This window comes from Eleginops maclovinus, chromosome 1 (assembly GCF_036324505.1).
Source record: "Eleginops maclovinus isolate JMC-PN-2008 ecotype Puerto Natales chromosome 1, JC_Emac_rtc_rv5, whole genome shotgun sequence".
In the NCBI taxonomy this organism is placed as follows: Eukaryota; Metazoa; Chordata; class Actinopteri; order Perciformes; family Eleginopidae; genus Eleginops; species Eleginops maclovinus.
The window spans coordinates 10,286,806-10,314,788 of record NC_086349.1 but is presented as its reverse complement, the minus strand read 5'-3'; the positions used below and the strand labels follow the sequence as shown (position 1 = coordinate 10,314,788).

Below are 27,983 nucleotides of genomic sequence, written 5' to 3'. Positions count from 1 at the left end.
TCATCCTTTGGCCTGAGGAACTATTAATACCCCTAAGCCTCTGCTGCTATTTCGGGCCTTGGGGCCTGCAGGGTTGGGTTTTTGTATGAGCACTTTTCTTGGGAGGGGGTTGGCGCAGGACAGCTATGGTGGGCTAAATCAGAACATGGGTACAGACAAACAAACTTTGTAGGAGGTGGTGGGGGTGGTCGACAGTTGCTCAGTAACACACACATACATGCTCACAAGAAGGCAAGACGTGGAGTTTCCCTTTTGTTTCCAACATCAAGGATTTGGATATCATTTCATTTCGGTTGGGTTACTTTAGTCACTGTGTGGCTCCTGGATGACCTGTGTGGATATTTAATGTTTTAGCTCCTGTGGGTGCAGACACATGTTTTGGTAATCGAGTGTCAGACTGTGAGGACACCGTGTCAAAGAGAACTGCGGCATACTGACAAGAACAAACAAGCAGACGCCCATAAAACCCAACACTGCTCCTGTTCTAACAGACGGTAAGTGGGAACAGGAGAACAGTATTCTTGTTTTATCTGGTTTGGCTACACAGTGTCTCGAGTACAGTCAAGTAATCAGTCAGTTAATCATCCATTCATTCATTGAGTTAGTCATCACTCATAAATAGGACTCTGTCCTGTCCTTTGGTCCTTGATTCAAATTCCAGCAACTTTGTGCCTTTATGGTTTTGACAATCAGCTCTATAAATAGCTCTGATAAATACCCTTTTAAACCATTTGATTTGTCTTAAAAACAGATAGAACATATTGCTCTTTTTCATTTTAACCTTTGTCAATCTTAGAATATCTTGATTTTTCCCCTCCTTTCTCTTCAACTTTCAGAACCAACCCCTCATATCCTCATTTATATATTAATAAACATGACATTTTATATTCATATTAAATTAAACTGAATCCAAACAATTTTTTAATTAATTTTATTGATGTTAGGCCTGTAGAGACCACAGGGCATCTGCAGTAGCTCAGGCAGTGTGTTCACACACTGTCTTATTAGATGTTTTTTGTCTTTTTTTAAGAAGTTGCCTCTTATGGCTTTGAAAGATATTACTGTGGAGATCCGCATAGCACACCTTTAGTAAGATTACATAGCTTGTAGCAGACATATTGAGTGCATCTTCAACCATCGGTCCATCCCTGAAGAAGAGGCATGATGTCGAGGCCTCCATCCTCCCAGACCACCCCTCAGTTCTACAGAGTCAGTGAAAGAGATCTCACCGAGATTGAGCTTCATTCTGTTGACTCTATCAACGATCTCCACCGAACACACCATGAACACAGCAACAAAGGTACACACACATACACACACACTTTGAATACATTCACAAGGTACACACACTTTGAACACAGCCAAAATGGTATGCACACACACACACACACACACACACACACACACACACACACACACACACACACACACACACACACACACACACACACACACACACACACACACAGCCTTAAAGGCACAGAGATACTTTTTGAACTCAACTGAGAAGGAACAATCACACAACCGTTGAACCAAGCACACATTTCCAGTGACTGACTTAATGTGTCTTATGATTTCAGGGGTGAGGCCTCCTCGTCCGGCAAACTCCCCCTCCTCCAATGGGAATCTCTACACATGTGACATGGCAGCTGTCAATCAAAGAGGCCGTCCAATTAGCAGCAAATGGCAGAGCCGTCTGCAGGATATGTTAACACCAAGTTCATCGCGGGCTTACGCCATGGGCTGTGCTATCATCACGCTGCTTCTGCTCACAGTGCTACTCATCTTCTACTTTCTGGGTACATCTTTAATTACTTTTTATAATTTTCTCCTCATAATTTGAGGATATTTTGTATTTTTAGTTTGTGCTTGTACGTCTTTGCCGTTTTCATTTGTTTTGCGTTTTCCCAGATTTCAAAGCTATGTTGTGCAATGACAACAATTTTGTATTCTGTACATTTACCTCAGTTAAGACAAGCTAACAGTAGGCCTTTGTTTCCCTTCTGCCTCCAGTCCAGCAGGGCGGTGCCATCCAGATGCTGACTGAGGCTGTGAGGGAGAAAGAGGCTGCAGCCACAGAGCTGTCACTGCTGATCCAACAACTGCAGGCACTGAGACACAACCTGACAGCCTTGAGAGGAGGGACATAATATGTACAGAACACTAAACTTGGATACACACACTGGACAAGAGTTGCTTAAACATGCAGTAAAACTGGGTTTTACAGTTGATGTTCCCTGAATGTTGTCTGCGTTTAGGATTAAATGTTATTGATGTAATTGCCCTGGTAAGTGCAACAAAATAACTTTCCAATGATCTCTTTTATTCTGTGATTGTGCATAATTAAATCAGTTTAACTGGTTGCTTAAAAGACTGAGTGAATGGATGAATGTTGAATGTGATACAATTGTGTAACAAAAATAATGTATAAAAGACACATTATCTTAATCTAACAGTGGTTTCTGTATGTGGTGTCAAAAACTGACTTTGATGTCAAACACAAATGATTAAATGCAAAAAAACAAACATTATTAGTTTGCTTTTCTTTTTATTAAAACAATGGATCATTTATTAAAGCTCAATGACTCCAACCACCCCTCAAGGTATAACATATCTCAGACAAGCCATTACTGTTAGGTTTCCTGCAGCAAAAACACTGCAGTTAAATCAACATTATCAGTTCAACTACGAAAATGCTTCAAGTAACGAAAGGTTAAGAGAAAAGAAAAGTTAGAAATCATGCAAAATGTCATGAGAGATAATGTAAAAAACGTAAACTCAAAATGATTTGCTCTTGCAGGGGAAAATAGTTCAAATCGGATGTTGTCATATTTTATATTATATATGTTTTATGAAAAAATAAACACAATTCACTTATTATTCCAAATGGCTAATGTCCCTTTGATAAGAGACTTTCTATTATCTCTGTTTTCATTCTTCTTCTCTTGACACTCCTGCCCGGTCCAGCCCGGGTAGCACTGACACAGGAAGTGGTTGTTAAATGCTTTGCTATGCGAGGAGTCAGAGGGGAGGTTGATTTCATTGGGATTAAAGGTCAAAGCAAGACCTGAGGAGATCATGTGATCAGAGCTGGGACGTCGCCTGGTGCAGCGTCCGTTGCCATTGCAAAGTTTGAGGCTGCAGTGCTTACTGTCCGACCTCAAGGACTGGACAAAAGGACCCAACACAGTGTGTACGTAGTCCTTGAGAAGGATGCACTGATTCTGGAGAAAGAGGAAGGGGTTACACGCACACACATACACACATATACATAACACTCTTGGAAACATTACATACCTTGGATTGGGCAAACTTCATCTCCCCCCACAGCACCACTCCAGCAGCTCCCAGCGCCGCACTCTCCCCCAGTGTGTGCACCAGGTCCGTCTGCACACACACACACACACACACACACACACACACACACACACACACACACACACACACACACACACACACACACACACACACACACACACACACACACACACACACACACACACACACACGCACACCATTGGTTTGTGTTTGCATGAGTGTGTGAGTTTGATTTTATGATTTGCCAGAAATCCAACCTTATTCAGAAAAGTGAGAGTGTGTGTGAATGCCAGCCTGGCGTAGGGAAGGACCGGTGTGGCTTGGTTGGTATTGTTGCCATGGTGCCAAACTGACGCTACCCTCAAAGCCTCCAGCAGTCTGTGTCTGAAGAGGAGAGGAACGTCCATCAGTAACTCATTTAAAGAGTTCACCCCAAGATCAAAAATACATATTTCTCATCTTACCATATAGAAATATTTTAAACTAGATTGGGTTTGGTGTTGCATAGAAATGTTTCCTTCTCTCTAATAAAATGGAACTAGATGGTACTCGGCTTGTTGGACTCCAAGTGGCAAAACATGACATTTGAAAAGAGCAATGTGTCTTAAAACTATCATGACCCAGTTACATGTGGGAACTATTTTCTCTCTACCAAACCGCATGAATCAATGAGTGAATGCAAGTAGATGCAAGCTTCCTTCTGCATTTTGATATGGTAAAAAGAATAATAGTTCCTATAGTAAACCAGGTCATGATATCTGGAGAAGGCTTTGGCATTTACTTTTTTTACCGTATATAGTAGTATAGTATTTTTTGCTTTGAGAACCACAATCCAAGTGCCATCTAGTTATATTTGACTAAATAGACAATTCTATATATCCAAATAGCACTACAGGTAAGAGGAAATATGTGGATTTTTGATTTTGGGGTGGACTGTCACCTTAAATATCTTTGACATCCTGTGTACAAAGCATTTTGTTTGATTGCAGGGGAATAACTGTTTTTTCAAGGGTTTATATTGGCTGAAGCGGTGAGATGTGGGTGAACACTTCTTCATGTCTCTCCGTACCTGACCATCAGAGCTGCGTCGGTGGATCCTGCCAGCCCTGGTGGCAGGTAGATGCTCGGATACAGTGCGGTGGACTGATGCCAGAGCCAGGACAGATGGTCATTTTGCTCTTCGGTTCCTGCATGGCAGCGTCCTGTGTAGCTTTTATCTGATCACACATGGAAACAAGTACAAGACACAGGTTCAGTTTTTATCACAATTTTAAAAAAACCATGAAAAGCAACAAAGTATTTCAGTGTTTGTCAAACCTGTCTTTTGCTTTTGATTATTAAAGCAGGCAGGGAAACCATAAAACCCCCAGAGTCCTTTAGGGCGATCTGTGACCGCCATTCGAAGCGTCCCCTCCATGAACTTCTGAGCGTTCTCCTCAAACGTCTTCTTTGCCAACAATGTCGTGGCCCTCTCTGACAAATCCGGTCTCTCCTGTCTCACCAGCAGCTTGGACTGCCTCCGATACTCCATCTTGGTTCCAAAGTTTCTCTCCCACAATGGCCGCCACTCTTCCCAGTCGATAACAGCTAAACCATCGAAATTCGACTGCAGATAGGCGGATATCTGTGACCGCGCCAGGGAAAGGTGAGCCGAGAGGTCGCTGAGCTGAGGGATCCCTCCGTTAACGTTCTCGCCGCCTCGGGAGAGGTATGGATATTTCCCCAGGCGGTCACGGTAGAAGATTGTCATTTTCTAAAAGAAGTAAACATGTAAAACTAAAGGCCAACCACGTCTGGCAGCTTTACGATCCTTTTAGCCTCTTTTAGCTCGTTGTTTTTGCTTTCATGACATATTTAGCCCACTGTACTTAGCTTTAGCATCCTCACCAAGGCAGCAGCAGGCAACTTTATATAAAATGAACTGCTTTGATAAATTGGACAGGACAAATTTAACATCTCAGCCATCCAGATCATTTCAGTTCATCCAGGAAAACCCTGCTGCCGTAAGGCAAGAATTGCCAATGTTTTTTGGCTAATTTAAAACATATCTCTATAAGAATTTCAACCAATGTGGACACATTTCATTCATTTAAAGATCCAGTCAATGGGTGAGAAATATATTACCATAGTAATTTTCAAAAATACTATGCCAGCAGTTATTGTAATAATTACAACCAGCAGGTAACAGCAGAGCAGACTGTTACTTTCTGCAGATGCTTCCATTAACCTTATTTATATAGCAATGGCAGACAGATATACATACTAAATACTCTGTTATTAAATCATTTATCCCAAGAATATTTTCAGTTTGGACAGGGAACAGTAAAGTGGGGTCGCTCTACTTCACTGGGGTCGTCACCTGTCCCAGGAAGCGTTGCTCTCGGTTCTCCACGATATCGAAGGCGCTCAAGTCCAGGTGGATGTTGTGGCGTGTGTGGCACTGAGCTGTGGGCATGTTCCACACCACAACGAAGGGCCGCTCCCGCAGGATCGGACCTGCTGCTGCAGCCACAGCCGGCAGGGGGGTGTGGGGGAGGTCAACTCCATGGGGGGAGGCCGGTGACAGAGGGTACAGAGAGAAGAGTAGGAGGAAAGAGAGAGGGAAGTGAAACAGCACCATGGCTGCTCACCCACTGACGAGGCCTTCCTGACAGGAGAGAGATTTAATATGAAGAACGTTTCTGCATTGGGATCAAGGAGTAATAAATACATACTGTTGATACTGGGCAGCCCACAATAGTTTGTGTTGTTATTGTTTTACCAATTCTAACTCCTTGTCAGCTTATATTTGATGATTCAAAAACAGAATCAGACTCAGAAATACTTTATGTATCCCAAACTGGGAAATGTTTTTGTTGCAGCAGCCAAATAAGATGCAATATTGAAAAGAAAGACAAGCGTATACGTTTATAAATGATGTTTATTACCGGAGATGTTCACAATGGAAAGAGTTATTAGATGATTAGGACTCATCCACATGAAATGTGATTCTAATAAAGCTTTACTTCTATGGCAGTTCAACAAGGCACATTAATCCTCATGATCAAGTTTACACTTCCACATAAAAACATCAAGAATGTTGAGTTGTTGGTTTGTTAATCTAAACAAATGCCATATTTATGAATGCCATACCTTCCAAAAGATTCCCTCCAGAGGAAACAGTTTGATTCAATAGATAATAAAGCATCCAGAATGTATCCACATCAATATTACATTAATGTTTTTCACCTTTTAATGTGTGATTTCTGATACTTTGCTCGATTTCAATGTGACTTTTACTTTATTTATTGTTGTCTCTCTTTTTTATGTACCTCTGTAAAGCGACTTTGAGCACCTGAAAAAGCGCTTATAAAATCTATGTATTATTATTATTATTTCTCAAACTTCACAGAAAGTTAAATCCTTTCTGAGTTTATCTGAACTCAAGTTTTCACATCACACTTCTGTAAGGATACCTTTTGGACAATGATAAAATGCCAACAAATTAGTTTTAATGCCATAAAACCTGTATATTATAAAGATCCCGCGGATCCCGCGAGGGGAATAATAAATGAATGGTTTAATGATTCTTTTTTCTTTTTTTTTAGACAGCCCATAAAAAAGTTTGTTTTAAAGTTTCTGGGTTAGGGGCACTCCAATTCATAATGTGCCCCCTTTAGATGCGCATTTTTTATAAACCAGTTAAATCCAAAAAAGCAGCCTCTTCATTTCTTTGGTTTGGCCTGTTTTTCTACCAACACTAGTTTTGTGTCTGAGAGACCATTAATGGTGATTGAGCTTTTTGAATTTGTATATTTCTATTGATGTGTGCACAGAGAACAAACAAACACGTGTGAATGAATGTGGGTGTTTCCAGCAGTATCTGAGTGTGTGTTATTGTAGTTAAATTCAGTTGTTCATGCTAAATGTTTTGGTTAGAAATATGATTTACTTATATTCAGATTAATACTTATTAATTGTGTTACTCAAAACTGTGTTACTTTACTTTAATGTTGATTTATTTACTTGTATAACAATGTATGAATCATAACAGATGGTGCAGGCAAAGCTTAGGGGAGCAGCAGGGTGAAATCAGGTCAGACAGAAGACTCACCTACAAAGCAAGAGAATAGCAAAGGTGGGGGCTACTCACATGCAAGGCAAAGGAGAGCAGCAAAGGTGGGAGCTGGAGGCAGTCGAGGACAGGGAGACAGAGAACACAGAATAGAGGACAGGAACTGGTAAAAGGGGAGGAGGTGTGTTGCAAGGTCGTTATGCTCTGTCCACAGATGCTGTAGCGTTTGGTGTGCAGACCGGCTGCATGAGATGACACCGGGGGAGAGGCAGCAACAATCTTTGCAAGCGGGAGAGGGAAGGAGGAGCTGGAACAATGCCCAAAAGATCAACACTGCCCTAACTGTCTATTTTTGCAAGTATAAAAACTGGGCTGAGGGAAATATAGTCTGTCAGACTTCGTGCCCTGACACTCTCTGCTGTGTGTAGGGACAGTGTGGCCCAGAGCGCTCTGTAACCTGTGTCTTATTGTTTTACTTTATTAAAGCTGATTGTGTTAAATTTAAGAAGAAGGTTTCCTCGTCATTCAAAAGAACATGCGGAGCAGGTCCACGCTCCAACAGTGTCCAGCAGTATCTGAGTGTGTGTCCAACAGTATCTGAGTGTGTGTCTAACAGTATCTGAGTGTGTGTTGGTCAAATGTCTTTCATCCAGTAGATGGGAACTCCTTTGGCGTCTCTGTGGGGAGTTTCAGTCAGAGTCTGAACTACAAGCTGCCCTGCAGACTGAAGGGGAGGAGGTGGGGGGGGTATGGATGAAGGTGGTGGAGGACAAGGTGGAGGAGGTATGGAAGGAGGAGGTATGGAAGGAGGAGGTGGAGTTGACCCCACAACACAAGGTACATGAGCCTCCATCTTTGTCCGTGTTTGCTCTTGTGTGTTTGTCTCTCGACTCGGCATTCTGGAGAACCTTAAGAGCGTCTCCATGGGAACAAACGAAGTCATAGCGCCTGCGTTCTGCACAGGCGTGGACAGTACGTATCCCAGGTGGGCGTAGAAGTGCTGCTTATCGTGGGTCGTCAGGTACAGGCTTTTGAACCCTCTGCTCTTGGCGTAGCGCTCAGTCTCCTCCATCAGAGTGCGGCCGTAGCCCCTCCCTCGCTCTGCCTTGGACACTACCACTGACTCCACAAACAGGCTGCTGCTGCGGCCTACAACCAGGGACAGACGGGCGTGGCCCAGCAGCCGCTCGGCCTCTCTGTGGCCCTGCAGCAGAACCAGAAACACAGGGAAATCTGCGCAGGACTTCTGGAGGGAGTGGACGCCGGTGGATCGGAACCACGTGGATCTTTTCTGGTTGTTCAGAGAGAAGCGTTTCTTTAACTTCTCCATCCAGGGGTGGGATCTCGCAGACTTTCCCGACTGATTGTGTGGGACAGTCCGGTTCATACCTGTAGTGATCAGGGTTTAACTACAGTCAGTCTGCATTTAAAACCAACAGCTAAAGGTCAGGAAACACAGATGAGAGGAAACCGTTGCAACATGCAGCTCCTCCATGGTGCGCTTAGTATGATTTCATCAGTAGGTTTTACACAACAGGAAGTTTAGTTGACATTGTTTTTGTGTAGAATCTGACAGACGAACGATACATTTTGTGCAGGATGATCATTTAGTGTCCTGACAGGTCTTTAGTTCAGTGCTGCTGTAAGAGGAGACACATGCAGGAGGATAAAACTAGGGTGTTGATCTCCCGCTGATCTGACCTAATGCTCCCTGTTTAAACTGCAACCTTTACTACCCAGTAGCACACTGCTACAGAAAGCCTTGCTCGTAGACACACAGAGGAAAGGTTGGAGTTCAGGAGGGAAGCGTTCATCACTGTGACTAAATGAGAGCGATGTTCAGTCAGAAAACCATGCAAAAGAGCTCTAAAGTAGGGCTGTAACAAACTATTCATGTAATTACAGGATACTCTGACAATAAGTAAAATTTGGAAACATAGTAACAAAATGACCCATCATTTTTGTGAGAGGTCATTTTTGAAATTGCTTGTGCTATCAAACCAACAGTTCTAATATCATAGTGACTATGAAACTCGACTCAGTAAGATTTTTTGGTGCGTGTCCATCAATTTTCCTGCACAGTGTATTACATTTCCCTATGAACTAACAAACAATAGGCTGACGAGTAAAGCTGAGCCTGGTGGTGTGGCAATGTAGGGCTGAGCCTGGTATGGCCCACAATAACTTTAGTTATAATGTAACCATGTTACTTTTCTGTTTTGCTTCCCCTTTCCATGTTTCTATTTGTTAAATTCTGTCAGAATTGTGTTAAGCTATACCTCATGCAGTTATGTTAGGTGTGTTTATTGTTTAATGGAGTCATCCTCCTGTTTCATCAGTCTGAAAGGGGAAGTGACTTTTATCTTAAACACTGACCACAGTTTCTTGAGAAAGCCAAATTCTAGTGAAGATATCCATAAAAACTGTTGCATTTACTTTTTTGCAAATTATTAAAGCAAATATTGGTTCTAGCTATGCCCATCTTCTTTTTCTACATAAGAAAAGGACTGTGACGAATTCAAACTGAGCCCTCATATATTTCATGATGTTAAAAGTTGGCTTGAAGCACAAAGTGAGACAACATAATGTAGGAGATAGCTGCGTGGTAACCATTTGTTTAAAAAAGTGGTGGGGACACTTTTTCAGATTTAAAAAACATTACTGCATTAAGCGTCCCCGCTAACAATACATACATACTGTATATGCACGCATGCATATGCTTACAATAATTCTCTTTTTTGGCAACTTGTGCAATAACTATGCTACGCTGCTGCAAAGCGGAAGTAACAATTGCTTTACTATTCTCTATTCAATTATTACCGATATTAAACATGTTGTAGGATCTAAACTGCACCACTTGGGTTATCAGAAATACACCCAAAAAGTGTTAACAGTCCTCGAGAGGACACCATCTCTGGTGTAAATAAAAGTGTAAAATTCTTTGTTAATCGCTATTCTCAGAACATTTGTAACAAACGATGCTAATGCAAAGTGGTGGTGACAAATTTAGCCATTTCAAAAAGGGGTGCGGACATGTCCCCAGCATAAATGACGCCTATGGTGGTAACAGTTAATATTGCTAAGGCCCAAATAATTTGGTTTACTAGTACAATTATTGTTAACTCTATTAGGCCTTAACATCATCTTAAAGAAGCAGAGGCACAGAGTTGAGTTTATCTTAGAGCGGTGAAGAAACACTGAAGAGTTTCTCTATTTTCACACAGACCTTGGGTGTTCAAAGAAGAAACAATGCCATATCAAAAAAGGTTCACAAAAATGGTCAAAATACTCTATTTGGTGTGGCAGAAAACACAGAAAAAACCAACTCACCACCAAGAGAGGAAAGATGAAGCCGACCACCTGACTGTCAAACAGCTTTGAAGCTGCTAGCTACTCTACACGCTATTTCACATTCTCACAAAAAAAGGATGTTAAAGATTCAACAGGAAACTGACTCACTGACTGATAATCACAGCAGAGGACCTTGAGGTTGCTAAAAAAAAGAAGCATTGCTGTCACTTAAAATAGCAATGATGACTTCATTATCTGAAAGTGTTGCTAAGATAGCAGCTAAATGTAGCCATTATTATTAACACTACTTTTGTCCTTAGCTCTCACTTCACCTATATGGTCTCTAGAGCAAGTCCCTCATATATTTGTAAAGCCAGCAAAAACTACACTTGCCAACTAGATAATACTAAAAGGGGAGCTATGTTTTATTACTATTATTTTACTGCACTATCAACTACATGGTTTTTAATATTGTGGTATTTAATGTGTTTTGTGCTCGTCTTTTCTCTCACTGACCTTTGTTTTACTATGCCTCACACCCACGTGCACATAAGTGACTTAATCCAACAGAGGGGGCACTGTTATAGGTTACAGTAAGGAACCATTTCCTATCACAATTTAGGAAGCCCCACATACGCAGGGCATCAAAAAATTAGTTGAAACTCTTAATGTTCCTCTCCACGGAAATCTTTAGTAAAAGGCGAAAGATTTATGCGCTCTGAAGAGAAACAAGAGTGTACTGGAGAACCAACGCGCGAGCACATGACCCTATTCTTCGCCATAGCTCCCTCTGTCGCGGTGTGTTTACAAATTCTAAAAATATTCCAGGGTTGTAGGGACTATTGTTATATTTCATTGAAACATATATAAGGGTTTTTTTTAAAGTTATTCTCTAAACATGGGAATGAACTACTGGGTGTTTTTTTTTTTTTAAGTTATGCACGTGTACGTTGGTGCATTTGTCAATCAAAGACGTGTTGTGTGTGAGATCCCTGACAGAGAGAAGTAGGCGAAACACACGGAGGGGTAATATTGTTTCTCAAAGACAGGAAGCCCAACATACGCAGGGTCTTAGAGAAGCGCGTTTCACGGGGGACGAGTTTGATATAATTTCAGGAGTTTCTGTTTTACAAAGAGAGGAAGCCCCACATACGCAGGGCATCAAAAAATTAGTTGAAACTCTTAATGTTCCTCTCCACGGAAATCTTTAGTAAAAGGCGAAAGATTTATGCGCTCTGAAGAGAAACAAGAGTGTACTGAAGGCGATAAGAGAGAGCACCGGACCCCATTCCCCGTGATAGCTCCCTCTGTCGCGGTGTGTGGATACAAGTATCAAAATACATCCCCGGGTTGTAGGGAAAAATGTTACATTTCAAGGAGTAAGGGAGCGTTTTAAAACTCTGTGTTTTACTTTATTGCTTCACATGTTCGTAAGTGACTTGATGCATCATAAATGTAAGCGCGTACATCTTGAGCAGTTCTCATGGGGGGGAGACAAACCGAATCAACGTAGGACAATCCCTGCCGCTTGTGAGTCGAGCTCAATCTTGGTTGTGACAGCCAATCGCGTTGCCGTCTGCAACCAAGATTCAACCAAGAATTGAGAGCTCTGGTACAACACAGGAATGTGTTGTACCATCTCGTCTTTTACAGCTTGTTTAATAAATATTTATTATAAGTGATCTATTTCTGTTTTTTAAAAATATGTCTATTACTTATTTTCTAAAGGGAACCATGCTGTAGAAAACGGGCTGACGGCAGTCTGAACCTTATAGGCTACATTGGAAGTTACGAAGGACAAAGAAAGAACAAAGGCAGACCGTGGATGCGACCTCTTTCCCCAGAGGAAGTGATGGATAAGGCCAGAAGAGCCATAACCCAGCAACATGGAGATCCATCCAACAGAGGACACCTGATGGGTTTCTTCAAAATCCAGTTTGGTCTGTTTCGCGGGCCAAAACAAACAATTACTTGGAGGCGTACAAAATGAGCAAGTCTGTGTGTCAGATGGAATAAATCAGACCAACACTTTCTGGGTTTTCCTCGTAACTTTAGGGAAATCAAGCCACCGAAAAGTAAAAACAAATATCAATCTTTAGTAATTAACATTAATAAGTATTCTGTTGGATTTGCAGGTGATTCGTTGGGGTTCACAGTCCCGCACAGTGGCCAGACTGCAACCGAGTGGTGGAGGCCATCTTCACAAAGTTCTGTCAGCTCTACCGAAAAAGTGTGCGCTGTGACGGAGTGAGGGTCTCACGATTCAAAATGGTGACACGTATTTATAAGCACATCCGAGAGTGTGTGATCACCAACGCCAAGTTGATGACTGAGACCACCATCCAGCTCCCAGAATTCAATGCTGCAACTGTCACCCAATGGTGATACATGTGTACTTACACTGTAATACTTACCCCAATTGTTTATTAATATTGATTGTTTCATGTTTTCCAAGGTTCAGCAGGCGTTGCATGTTGCAGGAACATCAGATCCTGAAGCAGGGTATCCCAGCTCCTGACGCAGCAATGGCAGGACCTGAAAAGCTTCCTGTGGCCATGCAGAAAGGGCCCTCTCTGTATCCTGGCAGTTTGCCTCAGCCTCACATCTTTGTTCTGCCACCAAACACTGCTGGTGAGGCAAAGCTCAAGAAGGGATCAAGACCACTGGCCATCTGCAAGTCCCACCACCACCTCCATACTATGGACGTCCCTTCCTTGCACCAGCACCACCATTCTCAATTCCTTATATGGTACCATCTGTGCCTGGACCCTCACAGGTTGCGCCTGGAAGCTCACCGATGGTGCTTCTCAACATGCCTCCAGCAGCTACTCAGGCGCTAACATCAGGTCAAACTAACATACCGTACTCAAACCAGCAGTACAGGAAAAGAAAAGAATAGAGGGAACAATCTGGAACGGGCAAAAGAAAGTATGTAAAAAAGACGGACAGAATCCGTTGTAAAAAGTGCCAGGAAGAGAGGAAGCAACCTGCCCATTTACAGTACTTTGGCCATTGGTACTGTGAAGCATCAGAGAGCCAGTCCTATGAGGAATGGAGGGCGCAAAGAGGGTATGGGAAAAACAACAGAAGAGATGCCCCTTAAATGACAACATTTTGTGAGTAGGGGGAGGGTGGTTCTTTTTCTTATTTACTTTACACTTCAATTATTTACAATTTATTGCACTATTTAGTAAGTTATGCCTACGTTATTTATGGTACAATGCTGTTGTTATTATTATTATTATTATTATTATTATTATTATTGTTATTGTTATACATTTTGTTGTGAATGTTTTGGATGTTTCTGTGTTTTAACTTCTTTATAATATGTGTTATTTATCTAGCTACTTTTCATTTTCTTATATGTTGCATTGTTTATTGCACCGTTTGTAATTTGAGACTTTAATATAACATTTTAATAATTGTTGTTGTTGTAATTATTATTGTTGTTTTCAACACAAAAACAAGTATAAAACCAGTTTGGATGTTTCTGTTTAGTTTTTTCATCATCATATTTCACTTTCATTATTAGTAAGTACTATTCTATATTAAGTACATCTATTGAAGAATTGTACGATTATGTACTTACTTGCATGCTCCTTAATACTTCAACTTCACTACATTTCAGTGGCAAATATTACTGTTAAACTCTTAATTCACATAATTGATTTGACACCATGAGTTACTTTGAAGATTTTGATTCTGTTACAAAGTATAATAATATAAACAAAGACTGAATTACAAATGTTTAGTTAAGAACTTTATTGATCCCTTTATTGTATTCACAACATACCCAGCAGTATGGTAGCCTAATAATAATAATGAATAAACCTTTACATGAATACATGGAGTAATGGGAGTGGAGACCAGACAGCTGATCAGATTCTGGTGATGAGTTTTTAGCTGCCATACAAGGGAGCGAGCGGGATTCGAAACCGCGCTCGCGGGCGTATTTCGTTGACATTGTGGTTATCGAACATAGACCAAAGCAATCTCTCTTCTATTAGTGATTTGCTTTTGACACATTAGGAAGCCCCACTTATGCAGGGCATCAAAAAATTATTTGAAACTCTTAATGTTCCTCTCCACGGAAATCTTTAGTAAAAGGCGAAAGATTTATGCGCTTTGAAGAGAAACAAGAGTGTACTGGATGACTAACGCGCGAGCACATCGCCCTATTCTTCGCCATAGCTCCCTCTGTCGCGGTGTGTTTACAAATTCTAAAAATATTCCAGGGTTGTAGGAACTATTGTTATATTTCATTGAAACATATATACGGTTATTTAAGTTATTCTCTACTGAGTTTTTTTTTTTAGTTATTCACGTGTACGTTGGAGCATTTGTCAATCAAAGACGTGTTGTGTGTGATATCCCTGACACAGAGAAAAGTAAGCAAAACAACGGAGGACAAGAAGACGTTAGCTTTAGGGTAATATTGTTTCACAAAGACAGGAAGCCCCAAATACGCAGGGCATTAAAAAATTGGTTGGAACTCTTATTGTTCCTCTCCATAACCACCTTTTAAACTCCCTCTGTTTCACTGCAATGTTACATTATTCCATTTTGAAACTTGGATCCACGCACAACTCGGAGGGTCTTAGAGAGGCGCGTTTCACGGGGGACGTGTTTGATATCATTTCAGGAGTTTATGTTTTACAAAGAGAGGAAGCCCCACATACGCAGGGCGTCAACAAATTAGTTGAAACTCTTAATGTTCCTCTCCACGGAAATCTTTAGTAAAAGGCGAAAGATTTATGCGCTCTGAAGAGAAACAAGAGTGTACTGAAGGCTCAAAGAGAGAGCACCGGAACCCGTTCCCCGTGATAGCTCCCTCTGTCGCGGTGTGTGGATACAAATATCAAAATACATCCCCGGGTTGTAGGGAAAAATGTTACATTTCAAGGAGTAAGGGAGCGTTTTAAAACTCTGTGCTTTGCTTTATTGCTTCACATGTTCGTAGGTGACTTGATGCATCATAAATGTAAGCGCATACATCTTGAGCAGTTCTCAGGGGGGGAGACACACCGAATCAACGTAGGAAAGTCCTTGCCGCTTGTGAGTCGAGCTCAATCTTGGTTGTGACAGCCAATCGCGTTGCCGTCTGCAACCAAGATTCAACCAAGAATTGAGAGCTCTGGCCAATCAGGGCTCGTATCGTAACCAAGATTCAACCAGGAATGTGTTGTACCATCTCGTCTTTTACAGCTTGTTTAATAAATATTTATTATAAGTGATCTATTTCTGTTTTTTTTAAATATGTCTATTACTTATTTTCTAAAGGGAACCATGCTGTAGAAAACGGGCTGACGGCAGTCTGAACCTTACAGATACATTGGAAGTTACGAAGGACAAAGAAAGAACAAAGGCAGACCATGGATGCGACCTCTTTCCCCAGAGGAAGTGATGGATAAGGCCAGAAGAGCCATAACCCAGCAACATGGAGATCCATCCAACAGAGGACACCTGATGGGTTTCTTCAAAATCCAGTTTGGTCTGTTTCGCGGGCAGACTTTCCGGTGGGTGGCAGAAAATTCGCTTGGCTACGCTTCTTACCTGGTGGCCGTGATGAAAAGAGACCCAACAGGAGGCAACAAAGACTCCACAGAACATGCCCTAAACAAGGGCTGTTTCAAAGAGTATGTTGAGCTCTTTCTTTCTGGTAGAATTGTCATTGCCATGAAAGAAGAGCAATATGCTGCCAAAACTCCCCAGCATGCTGCCTCCTCCCAGCACTTGACCACTACAGAGCATGCTGCTCCCACCCAGCAAGTTTCCACCAGTCAGCATGCTTCTTCCTCTTCACTCCGCTCCCTCTTGGTTGGTAAGAACGTGGAAAATCAGAGCCTGACCAACGAAATGAAACGTCTGGTATCCCCAAACAAAACCAAATCTTGTAAGCAAACATTTATTGGATGACACTTTTTTTGAATGTTTATTAATATTCAATACTTGTGATGTTTATCTGTTTGTGTAGGATTGTGTTGGTCCTGACAATGTGGAGGGGTACGGAGCCGTCCAGGAGCTGGCACAGTTGGTCTCACCGAGATCACCGTCTGGCCTTAAGTGGAGTGGAGTTTTTCCAAAATAACCACTCTGTGGCAGGTACTGGAGGAGTTTGACAAGAGGAAGACCAGCTATCCGGCCCAACACAAAAACACACTAAAACAGGGGAGGTTCAGGGCAACCAAAAACATTGTGGCACCAGGTGTGGAGAGCACTAAACGGTATGTTACATTAAATAAACACCGATACATTATCTACAACATTTAAAATGACTGAAACTGACTCAAATACTAACTCCACCTTAATTAGTGCAGCCAAGATTATGAAAGGGTCCTTATTAACTTGAACACCGCCTTTCCTTCCTTGGGTCCAAAACAAACAATTACTAGGAGGCGTACAAAATGAGCAAGTCTGTGTGTCAGATGGAATAAATCAGACCAACACTTTCTGGGTTTTCCTCAAAACTTTAGGGAAATCAAGCCACTGAAAAGTAAAAACAAATATCAATCTTTAGTAATTAACATTAATAAGTATTCTGTTGGATTTGCAGGTGCTTCGTTGGGGCTCACAGTCCCGCACAGTGGCCAGACTGCAACTGAGTGGTAGAGGCCATCTTCACAAAGCTCTGTCAGCTCTACCCAAATAGTGTGCGCTGTGACGGAGTGAGGGTCTCACGATTCAAAATGGTGACACGTGCTTATAAGCACATCCGAGAGTGTGTGATCACCAACGCCAAGTTGATGACTGAGACCACCATCCAGCTCCCAGAATTCAAAGCTGCAACTGTCACCCAATGGTGATACATGTGTACTTACACTGTAATACTTACCCAAATTGTTTATTAATATTGATTGTTTCATGTTTTCCAAGGTTCAGCAGGCGTTGCAGGTTGCAGGAACATCAGATCCTGAAGCAGGGTATCCCAGCTCCTGACGCAGCAATGGCAGGACCTGAAAAGCTTCCTGTGGCCATGCAGAAAGGGCCCACTCTGTATCCTGGCAGTTTGCCTCAGCCTCACACCTTTGTTCTGCCACCAAACACTGCTGGTGAGGCAAAGCTCAAGAAGGGATCAAGACCACTGGCCATCTGCAAGTTCCACCACCACCTCCATACTATTGACGTCCCTTCCTTGCACCACCACCACCATTCTCAATTCCTTATATGGTACCATCTGTGCCTGGACCCTCACAGGTTGCGCCTGGAAGCTCACCAATGGTGCTTCTCAACATGCCTCCAGCAGCTACTCAGGCGCTAACATCAGGTCAAACTAACATACCGTACTCAAACCAGCAGTACAGGAAAAGAAAAGAATAGAGGGAACAATCTGGAACGGGCAAAAGAAAGTATGTAAAAAAGACGGACAGAATCCGTTGTAAAAAGTGCCAGGAAGTAAGGAAGCAACCTGCCCATTTACAGTACTTTGGCCATTGGTGCTGTGAAAGATCAGAGAGCCAGTCCTATGAGGAATGGAGGGAGCAAAGAGGGTATGGGAAAAACAACAGAAGAGATGCCCCTTAAATGACAACATTTTGTGAGTAGGGGGAGGGGGGTTCATTTTCTTATTTACTTTACACTTCAATTATTTACAGTTTATTGCACTATTTAGTAAGTTATGCCTTGCGTTATTTATGGTACACTGTTGTTGTTGTTGTTGTTGTTGTTGTTATTATTATTGTTATTATCATTGTTCTTAGAGAGGTACCTTTCACGGGGGACGAGGATGATATTGTTTCAGGAGTTACTTTTTTTATAAAGGAAGGAAGCCCCACATAAGCAGGGCATCAAAAAATCATTTGAAACTCTTAACGTTCCTCTCCACGAAAATCTTTTGTTAAAAAGCGAAAGATTTAGTCGATAACAGCTAAACCATCGAAGTTCGGCTGCAGATAGGCGGATATCTGTGACCGCGCCAGGGAAAGGTGACCTGAGAGGTCGCTGAGCTGAGGGATCCCTCCATTAACCTTCCCGCCGCCTCGGGAGAGGTATGGATATTTCCCCAGGCGGTCACGGTAGAAAATTGTCATTTTCTAGAAAAAGTAAACATGGAAAACTAAAGGCCAACCACGCCTGGCAGCTTTACGATCCTTTTAGCCTCTTTTAGCTTGTTGTTTTGCTTTCATGACGTATTTAGCCCACTGTACTTAGCTTTAGCATCCTCACCAAGGCAGCAGCAGGCAACTTTATTTAAAATGAACTGCTTTGATAAATTGGACAGGACAAATTCAACATCTCAGCCATCCAGATCATTTCAGTTCAGCATTCAGCAAAAATGGAGCTGAAGGAGGCAAGTGAACAGTTTAATGTCTATATATTTGAGAGCCCAAATTATATTGATGGAAAATACCCAGCCAGGAAAACCCTGCTGCCGTCAGGCAAGAATTGCCAATTTTGGGTCATTTAAAACATATCTCTATATGAAATATGCATCCATTAACATTATTTATATAGCAATGGCAGACAGATATACATACTAAATACTCTGTTATTAAATCATTTATCTCAAGAATATTTTCAGTTTGGACAGGGAACAGTAAAGTGGGGTCGCTCTACTTCACTGGGGTCGTCACCTGTCCCAGGAAAGCGCTGCTCTCGGTTCTCCACGATATCGAAGGCGCTCAGGTCCAGGTGGATGTTGTGGCGTGTGTGGCACTGAGCTGTGGGCATGTTCCACACCACAACGAAGGGCCGCTCCCGCAGGATCGGACCTGCTGCTGCAGCCACAGCCAGAAGGGGAGGGTGGGGGAGGTCAACTCCATGGGGGGAGGCCGGTGACAGAGGATAGAGAGAGAAGAGTAAGACGTATGGAAGGAGGAGGTGGAGTTGACCCCACAACATAAGGTACATAAGCCTCCATCTTTGTCCGTGTTTGCTCTTGTGTGTTTGTCTCTCGACTCGGCATTCTGGAGAACCTTAAGAGCGTCTCCATGGGAACAAACGAAGTCATAGCGCCTGCGTTCTGCACGGGCGTGGACAGTACGTATCCCAGGTGGGCCGGTGACAGAAGGTAGAGAGAGAAGAGTAAGAGGAAAGGGAGAGGGAAGTGAAACAGCACCATGGCTGCTCACCCACTGACGAGGCCTTCCTGACAGGAGAGAGATTTAATATGAGGAACGTTTCTGCATTGGGATCAAGGAGTAATAAATACTTACTGTTGATACTGGGCAGCCCATAATAGTTTGTGTTGTTATTGTTTTACCAATTCTAACTCCTTGTCAGCTTATATTTGATGATTCAAAAACAGAATCAGACTCAGAAATACTTTATGTATCCCAAACTGGGAAATGTTTTTGTTGCAGCAGCCAAATAAGATGCAATATATTGAAAAGAAAAACAAGCGTATACGTTTATAAATGATGTTTATTACCGGAGATGTTCACAATGGAAAGAGTTATTAGATGATTAGGACTCATCCACATGAAATGTGATTCTAATAAAGCTTTACTTCTATGGCAGTTCAACAAGGCACATTAATCCTCATGATCAAGTTTACACTTCCACATAAAAACATCAAGAATGTTGAGTTGTTGGTTTGTTAATCTAAACAAATGCCATATTTATGAATGCCATACCTTCCAAAAGATTCCCTCCAGAGGAAACAGTTTGATTCAATAGATAATAAAGCATCCAGAATGTATCCACATCAATATTACCTTTTTTCATCTTGAAGTGTAACTGCAGATTTCTCAAACTTCACAGAAAGTTAAATCCTTTCTGAGTTTATCTGAACTCAAGTTTTCACATCACACTTCAGTAAGGATACCGTTTGGACAATGATAAAATGCCAACAAATTAGTTTTAATGCCATAAAACCTGTATATTATAAAGATCCCGCGTGTGCCATGGGAAGGGGAATGATATCTGAAGGGTTTAATGAATCTTGTTTTTTTAGACAGCCCATAAAAAAGTTTAAAAAAATATTTTGGTATGGTGGGCACTCCAATTTATAATAGATGTGCATTTTTTATAAACCAGTTGAATCCAAAAAAAACCTCTGCATTTCTTTGGTTTATAACAATATTTCTATTTCTCTCTGAATTTTCCACAGCCTGTTTTTTTCCCACACTGGTTTTGTGTCTGAGAGACCATTAATGGTGATTGAGCTTTTTTGAATTTGTATATTTCTATTGATGTGTGCACAGAGAAACAAACACGTGTCTGAGTGTGTGTGTGTGTGTCCAGCAGTATCTGAGTGTGTGTCCAGCAGTATCTGAGTGTGTGTTGGTCAAATGTGTTTGTGCATCCAGTAGATGGGAACTCCTTTGGCGTCTCTGTGGGGAGTTTCAGTCAGAGTCTGAACTACAAGCTGCCCTGCAGACTGAGGGGGAGGAGGTGGGGGGGGAGGAGGTGGAGTTGACCCCACAACACAAGGTACATGAGCCTCCATCTTTGTCCGTGTTTGCTCTTGTGTGTTTGTCTCTCGACTCTGCATTCTGGAGAACCTTAAGAGCGTCTCCATGGGAACAAACGAAGTCATAGCGCCTGCGTTCTGCACGGGCGTGGACAGTACGTATCCCAGGTGGGCGTAGAAGTGCTGCTTATCGTGGGTCGTCAGGTACAGGCTTTTGAACCCTCTGCTCTTGGCGTAGCGCTCAGTCTCCTCCATCAGAGTGCGACCGTAGCCCCTCCCTCGCTCCGCCTTGGACACCACCACTGACTCCACAAACAGGCTGCTGCTGCGGCCTACAACCAGGGACAGACGGGCGTGGCCCAGCAGCCGCTCGGCCTCTCTGTGGCCCTGCAGCAGAACCAGGCACACAGGGAAATCTGCGCAGGACTTCTGGAGGGAGTGGACCCGAGCCGCCTGGCTCCTCTGCCACTCGGAGTTCACCAGGTCTGCGCAAGTCAACAGCAGGTCCGGACGCCGGTGGATCGGAACCGCGTGGATCTTCTCTGGTTGTTCAGAGAGAAGCGTTTCTTTAACTTCTCCATCCAGGGGTGGGATCTCGCAGACTTTCCTGACAGATTGTGTGGGACAGTCCGGTTCAGACCTGTAATGATCAGGGTTTAACTACAGTCAGTCTGCATTTAAAACCAACAGCTAAAGGTCAGGAAACACAGATGAGAGGAAACCGTTGCAACATGCAGCTCCTCCATGGGGTGCTTAGTATGATTTCATCAGTAGGTTTTACACAACAGGAAGTTTAGTTGACATTGTTTTTGTGTAGAATCTGACAGACGAACGATACATTTTGTGCAGGATGATCATCTAGTGTCCTGACAGGTCTTTAGTTCAGTGCTGCTGTAAGAGGAGACACGTGCAAGAGGATAAAACTAGGGTGTTGATCTCCCGCTGATCTGACCCAACACTCCGTTTCCACTGCAACCTTTACTGCCCAGTAGCACACTGCTACAGAAAGCCTTGCTCGTAGACACACAGAGGAAAGGTTGGAGTTCAGGAGGGAAGCGTTCGTCACTGTGACTAAATGAGAGCGATGTTCAGTCAGAAAACCATGCAAAAGAGCTCTAAAGTAGGGCTGTAACAAACTATTCATATAAATACAGGATACTCTGACAATAATTTACTTGATTAATGGTTTGCTAAGTAAAATTTGGAAACATAGTAACAAAATGACCCATCATTTTTGTAAGAGGTTGTTTTTGAAATTGCTTGTGCTATCAAACCAACAGTTCTAATATCATAGCGACTATGAAACTCGACTCAGTAAGATTTTTTGGTAAGTGTCCATTAAAGAAAATACTTAAATAGTTTATCAACTCAATCAAGTTGAAGAATCTTCAATTGTTTCTGCTGTATTGAAAAGCGCATACCTTTCTGGGGATTATTTAATCACATTTAATATCTACTTCAAAAGCACTGGGTTCATGAGACATAAGCACTTTTTGCATCTTGGCTACAATTTTCCTGCACAGTGTATTACATTTCCCTATGAACTAACAAACAATAGGCTGACGAGTAAAGCTGAGCCTGGTGGTGTGGCAATGTAGGGCTGAGCCTGGTATGGCCCACAATAACTTTAGTTATAATGTAACCATGTTACTTTTCTGTTTTGCTTCCCCTTTCCATGTTTCTATTTGTTAAATTCTGTCAGAATTGTGTTAAGCTATACCTCATGCAGTTATGTTAGGTGTGTTTATTGTTTAATGGAGTCATCCTCCTGTTTCATCAGTCTGAATGAGAAAGTGACTTTTATCTTAAACATCCGACCACAGTTTCTTGAGAAAGCCAAACTGTAGTGAAGATATCCATAAAAACTGGTTCCTGTTGCATTTACTTTTTTGCAAATTATTAAAGCAAATATTGGTTCTAGCTATGCACATCTTCTTTTTCTACATAGGAAAAGGACTGTGATGGATTCAAACTGAGCCCTCATATATTTCATGATGTTAAAAGTTGGCTTGAAGCACAAAGTGAGACAACACAATGTAGGAGATAGCTGCGTGGTAACCATTTGTTTAAAAAGTGGTGGGGACACTTTTTCAGTTTAAAAAACATTACTGCATTAAGCGTCCCCGCTAACAATACATACATACTGTATATGCACGCATTGGTTTACTAGTAGTTATTGCAGTCCTTTAGTATGTTAAGAGTCAACTCTATTAGGCCTTAACATCATCTTAAAGAAGCAGAGGCACAGAGTTGAGTTTATCTTAGAGCGATGAAGAAACACTGAAGAGTTTCTCTATTTTCACACAGACCTTGGGTGTTCAAAGAAGAAACAATGCCAAATCAAAAAAGGTTCACAAAAATGGTCAAAATACTCTATTTGGTGTGGCAGAAAACACAAAAAAACCCAACTCACCACCAAGAGAGGAAAGATGAAGCCAACCACCTGACTGTCAAACAGCTTTGAAGCTGCTAGTCCCTACTCTACACGCTATTTCACATTCTCACAAAAAAAGGATGTTAAAGATTCAACAGGAAACTGACTCACTGACTGATAATCAAAGCAGAGGACCTTGAGGTTGCTAAAAAAAAGAAGCATTGCTGTCACTTAAAATAGCAATGATGACTTCATTATCTGAAGGTGTTGCTAAGATAGCAGCTAAATGTAGCCATTACTATTAACACTACTTTTGTCCTTAGCTCTCACTTCACCGATATGGTCTCTAGAGCAAGTCCCTCATATATTTGTAAAGCCAGCAGAAAACTGCACTTGCCAACTAGATAATACTGAACGGTGAACTATATGTTATTAATATTATTTTACTCAACTGCATGACAACATGGTTTTTAATATTGTGGTATTTAATGTGTTTTGTGCTCGTCTTTTATCTCACTGACCTTTGTTTTGCTATGCATCCACACTCACATAAGTGACTTAATCTAACAGAGAGGGGGCACTGTTATAGGTTACAGTAGGTAATCACTTTCTTTCACAATTTAGGAAGCCCCACTTACGCAGGGCATCAAAAAATTATTTGAAACTCTTAATGTTCCTCTCCACGGAAATCTTTAGTAAAAGGCGAAAGATTTATGCGCTCTGAAGAGAAACAAGAGTGTACTGAGGTCCCGACTAGCGAGCACATCACCCTATTCTTCGCCATAGCTCCCTCTGTCGCGGTGTGTTTACAAGTTCCAAATATATTCCAGGTTTGTAGGGAATAGTTATATTTCATTGAAACATATATACGGTTATTAAAGTTATTCTCTAAACATGGGAATTAACTACTGAGTGTTTCTGTAGTTATGCACGTGAACGTTGGTGCATTTGTCAATCAAAAACGTGTTGTGTGTGAGATCCCTGACACAGAAAAGTAAGCGAAACACACGGAGGATATTGTTTCAGAAAGACAGGAAGCCCCACATACGCAGGGTCTTTGAGAGGCGCCTTTCGCAGGGGACGAGTTTGATATGGCTTCAGTAGTTACTTTTTTTACAAAGACAGGAAGCCCCACATACGCAGGGCATCAAAAAATTAGTTGAAACTCTTAATGTTCCTCTCCACGGAAATCTTTAGTAAAAGGCGAAAGATTTATGCGCTCTGAAGAGAAACAAGAGTGTACTGGAGAACCAACGCGCGAGCACATCACCATATTCTTCGCCATAGCTCCCTCTGTCGCGGTGTGTTTACAAATTCTAAAAATATTCCAGGGTTGTAGGGACTATTGTTATATTTCATTGAAACATATATAAGGTTTTTTAAAAGTTATTCTCTAAACATGGAAATGAACTACTGGGTGTTTTTTTTTTTAGTTATGCACGTGTAAGTTGGCGCATTTGTCAATCAAAGACGTGTTGTGTGTGAGATCCCTGACAGAGAGAAGTAGGCGAAACACACGGAGGGGTAATATTGTTTCACAAAGACAGGAAGCCCCACATTCGCAGGGTCTTAGAGAGGCGCGTTTCACGGGGGACGAGTTTGATATAATTTCAGGAGTTTCTGTTTTACAAAGAGAGGAAGCCCCACATACGCAGGGCATCAAAAAATTAGTTGAAACTCTTAATGTTCCTCTCCACGGAAATCTTTAGTAAAAGGCGAAAGATTTATGCGCTCTGAAGAGAAACAAGAGTGTACTGGAGAACCAACGCGCGAGCACATCACCATATTCTTCGCCATAGCTCCCTCTGTCGCGGTGTGTTTACAAATTCTAAAAATATTCCAGGGTTGTAGGGACTATTGTTATATTTCATTGAAACATATATAAGGTTTTTTAAAAGTTATTCTCTAAACATGGAAATGAACTACTGGGTGTTTTTTTTTTAGTTATGCACGTGTAAGTTGGCGCATTTGTCAATCAAAGACGTGTTGTGTGTGAGATCCCTGACAGAGAGAAGTAGGCGAAACACACGGAGGGGTAATATTGTTTCACAAAGACAGGAAGCCCCACATTCGCAGGGTCTTAGAGAGGCGCGTTTCACGGGGGACGAGTTTGATATAATTTCAGGAGTTTCTGTTTTACAAAGAGAGGAAGCCCCACATACGCAGGGCATCAAAAAATTAGTTGAAACTCTTAATGTTCCTCTCCACGGAAATCTTTAGTAAAAGGCGAAAGATTTATGCGCTCTGAAGAGAAACAAGAGTGTACTGAAAAACTAACTCGCGGGCACACCACCCTACTCCCCGTCATAGCTCCCTCTGTCGCGGTGTGTTTACAAGTTTAAAAATCAGACGGGGTTTGTAGATAATTATTTCGTATTTAATTGAAACAAAATGTAATCATAACTAATTAATCTATTTAACAAACATTGTAAAAAGAGTAACAATGTTTTTTCCCCTCTTTGGTGGTGCAATGTTACATTATTCCATTTTGAAACTTGGATCCACACACCGCGACAGAGGGAGCTATGACTGGGAGTAGGCTCCGGTGCTCGCGCCTATGCATTTCAGTACACTCTTGTTTCTCTTCAGAGCGCATAAATCTTTCGCCTTTTACTAAAGATTTCCGTGGAGAGGAACATTAAGAGTTTCAACTAATTTTTTGATGCCCTGCGTAAGTGGGGCTTCCTCTCTTTGTAAAACAGAAACTGAAATAATATCAAACTCGTATCCCTCTCTAAGACCCTCTGAGGTGTGTGTGGATTCAAGTTTCAAAATGGAATAATGTATTATTTTTTTTAAATCAGAGTTTTACTTAAAAGATGGACATGTTCGTCTGTGACTTCATGCTTCTTAAACGTTTGAGTGCGCGAACCTTATGTAGTACGTAGTAAGTGGAAGGGTAGACAACCCCATATTCACAAAAATGGCTAATGTGATTAAAGATTGGTAAATTATTATTGACAATTTCAGGAGCCCCACTTGCGCAGGGCATCAAAAAATTAGTTGAAACTCTTATTGTTCCTCTCCACGGAAATCTTTAGTAAAAGGCGAAAGATTTATGCGATCTGAAGAGAAACAAGAGTGTACTGATGATAGAGCACGCGAGCACCAAACCCAATTCCCAGTCATAGCTCCTTCTGTCACGGTGTGTGTATACACGTATCAAAGTATGGATCAAATGCATTGTATCCAAGGTCAAACTAAAGTGTGTATTGTCTGCTTACATCATTACAACGTTTTGAATAAAACACAAGTGTTTGTATGTTGAAAGTTTAAGATATATTGCAAGTGCTCGCTATGCATTATGGGAACATGGCACCCACGGCTACGCCCCTACCTTCTCAACACGTTTTATTTTCTAAAAAATGCAATTGCTTACCGATTAAAAAACATTATGCTTGGGCTGTTTGAGTGAAGCAAACATATAAGTGTTTATAACGTAAGAATCGCTCTACTGGGCACACTTTTGCTATAAAAGACTACTCGCCTGCATCAAACAATCCAAAGATTAAATGCATCAAGATAGTTATTGCCCTCCGTTTCGCTTGAGCAAAAACTATTTTAAGCTATGTTGAATTTAAACATAATGACATTTATTCCTCCGTAACACCGTGTGCTTTTCTTTCATAGAAGTGAATGCATGATACGAATAGATTCTAATTAATGGACAGACTCATTTCTAAACACGGGAGGAAGGGAAAATGTGTCAATATTGCGCTTGATCCAGCACATCTTTGTAACTTCAACTCAATGTTGTCAAACTGTAGTCATCTTCCTTTTCAAATGTTTTGCAGTAACTAAACACTTCGTAGCCTCGTGACAGTAAACTTAAACATGCAGTTCACAAAAGTGGGCAAGACACACACATCTTATACCTATATAAACTATAAAACTCAGAAATAATACACAATACAGTAGCCTCGGCTAAGATGAAAATTGAATGAAACATAATGTTTGAGGGAAACACATCTCTCATTTTAGATGAGATTTGACCTGTTAGCTGGCCTACGGATGAAATTGAACTATAGTTTGGACACATTTAGTCCTGTTACCCTCTTTGCCCCGACTACCATGTAAGGTAAGACTACAGCTATAAACTAAAAGTTGGAACTCAGTGCTACAAGCTAGCTAGCTCATGAGCTTACTTTCAGCTTTACAAGTACATGTAATGCAGTGACATTTGTAAACAAATTGGGAGGAACCACACGTTAACTGTTCGTTAGCAAACAATATGCTACATTTGTGTTTGTTTCTCACCACACGGTAGCGTTACCTACATTTTTATTCTCGTGGCTCGTCGCCGGGGCTCTCCCTCCTCCCGTTTCAGTGAGAGCTGATCTGGGGTCGGATTTGAGCCCAGCAAAGTGGGAGCGCTGCGGCGAATAACCGTCGATGTGAACTGTTCCACGGTCAGTTTCTAACCGTGAATCCTGCTTTTACTGTAACAGGAGGAAATGTTGCTGCTGCCCAATTGTCTGCCGCCTAGTGGATAGGAGTGTTACTACAAACAAATACATTTACCGGTACTTGCGAGTGCATTACAAAGCCCTGCAATACATTATTTTAAATGTGTATTACCTCTCCTCATCTATATC

General features: G+C 41.7%; 4 protein-coding genes and 11 non-coding genes across 16 annotated transcripts; 2 read left to right on the top strand and 13 right to left on the bottom strand.

Annotated features, from left to right (window-relative positions):
* The first annotated feature begins 154 nt into the window (after positions 1-154).
* si:dkey-20d21.12 (uncharacterized protein LOC556245 homolog) lies at positions 155-2,526 on the top strand. The gene is made up of 4 exons (XM_063893237.1): positions 155-494; positions 837-1,300; positions 1,581-1,799; positions 2,014-2,526. The coding sequence occupies exons 2-4, from the start codon at positions 1,162-1,164 to the stop codon at positions 2,148-2,150; spliced, it is 495 nt and encodes a 164-aa protein (XP_063749307.1). The 5' UTR covers positions 155-494; positions 837-1,161; the 3' UTR covers positions 2,151-2,526.
* On the bottom strand, positions 2,510-10,783 carry hyal3 (hyaluronidase 3). 2 transcript variants are annotated; one of them, XM_063893199.1, is made up of 7 exons: positions 10,703-10,783; positions 5,678-5,961; positions 4,636-5,071; positions 4,388-4,535; positions 3,576-3,702; positions 3,298-3,387; positions 2,510-3,224 (listed from the first exon to the last, which is right to left on the bottom strand). In XM_063893199.1, exons 2-7 carry the CDS (start codon positions 5,936-5,938, stop codon positions 2,871-2,873), a joined length of 1,416 nt encoding a protein of 471 aa, XP_063749269.1. In that variant the 5' UTR covers positions 5,939-5,961; positions 10,703-10,783; the 3' UTR covers positions 2,510-2,870. The 2 variants fall into 2 exon arrangements, with proteins under 2 accessions (XP_063749269.1, XP_063749260.1); XM_063893190.1 differs by having other exon boundaries at positions 5,678-5,965; positions 10,703-10,762.
* On the bottom strand, positions 6,221-24,027 carry LOC134870802 (N-alpha-acetyltransferase 80-like). The gene is made up of 2 exons (XM_063893224.1): positions 23,428-24,027; positions 6,221-8,761 (listed from the first exon to the last, which is right to left on the bottom strand). Exon 2 carries the CDS (start codon positions 8,757-8,759, stop codon positions 8,007-8,009), a length of 753 nt encoding a protein of 250 aa, XP_063749294.1. The 5' UTR covers positions 8,760-8,761; positions 23,428-24,027; the 3' UTR covers positions 6,221-8,006.
* LOC134872559 (U5 spliceosomal RNA) lies at positions 11,288-11,401 on the bottom strand. Its single transcript, XR_010166818.1, has one exon. It is a non-coding gene; the product is annotated as a U5 spliceosomal RNA (small nuclear RNA).
* Positions 11,805-11,918, bottom strand: LOC134872552 (U5 spliceosomal RNA). The gene has a single exon (XR_010166817.1). It is a non-coding gene; the product is annotated as a U5 spliceosomal RNA (small nuclear RNA).
* LOC134872538 (U5 spliceosomal RNA) lies at positions 14,695-14,808 on the bottom strand. Its single transcript, XR_010166813.1, has one exon. It is a non-coding gene; the product is annotated as a U5 spliceosomal RNA (small nuclear RNA).
* LOC134872575 (U5 spliceosomal RNA) lies at positions 15,331-15,444 on the bottom strand. Its single transcript, XR_010166821.1, has one exon. It is a non-coding gene; the product is annotated as a U5 spliceosomal RNA (small nuclear RNA).
* LOC134872582 (U5 spliceosomal RNA) lies at positions 18,428-18,544 on the bottom strand. Its single transcript, XR_010166824.1, has one exon. It is a non-coding gene; the product is annotated as a U5 spliceosomal RNA (small nuclear RNA).
* Positions 20,006-27,784, bottom strand: LOC134870795 (N-alpha-acetyltransferase 80). Its single transcript, XM_063893210.1, has 2 exons — positions 27,666-27,784; positions 20,006-21,654 (listed from the first exon to the last, which is right to left on the bottom strand). Coding segments are annotated over exons 1-2 (768 nt in total). The 5' UTR covers positions 27,668-27,784; the 3' UTR covers positions 20,006-20,888.
* On the bottom strand, positions 24,015-24,128 carry LOC134872668 (U5 spliceosomal RNA). The gene has a single exon (XR_010166844.1). It is a non-coding gene; the product is annotated as a U5 spliceosomal RNA (small nuclear RNA).
* On the bottom strand, positions 24,516-24,629 carry LOC134872550 (U5 spliceosomal RNA). The gene has a single exon (XR_010166816.1). It is a non-coding gene; the product is annotated as a U5 spliceosomal RNA (small nuclear RNA).
* On the bottom strand, positions 25,028-25,141 carry LOC134872544 (U5 spliceosomal RNA). The gene has a single exon (XR_010166815.1). It is a non-coding gene; the product is annotated as a U5 spliceosomal RNA (small nuclear RNA).
* Positions 25,539-25,652, bottom strand: LOC134872677 (U5 spliceosomal RNA). Its single transcript, XR_010166846.1, has one exon. It is a non-coding gene; the product is annotated as a U5 spliceosomal RNA (small nuclear RNA).
* On the top strand, positions 25,958-26,071 carry LOC134872565 (U5 spliceosomal RNA). The gene has a single exon (XR_010166819.1). It is a non-coding gene; the product is annotated as a U5 spliceosomal RNA (small nuclear RNA).
* Positions 26,360-26,473, bottom strand: LOC134872673 (U5 spliceosomal RNA). Its single transcript, XR_010166845.1, has one exon. It is a non-coding gene; the product is annotated as a U5 spliceosomal RNA (small nuclear RNA).
* Positions 27,785-27,983: the final 199 nt, after the last annotated feature.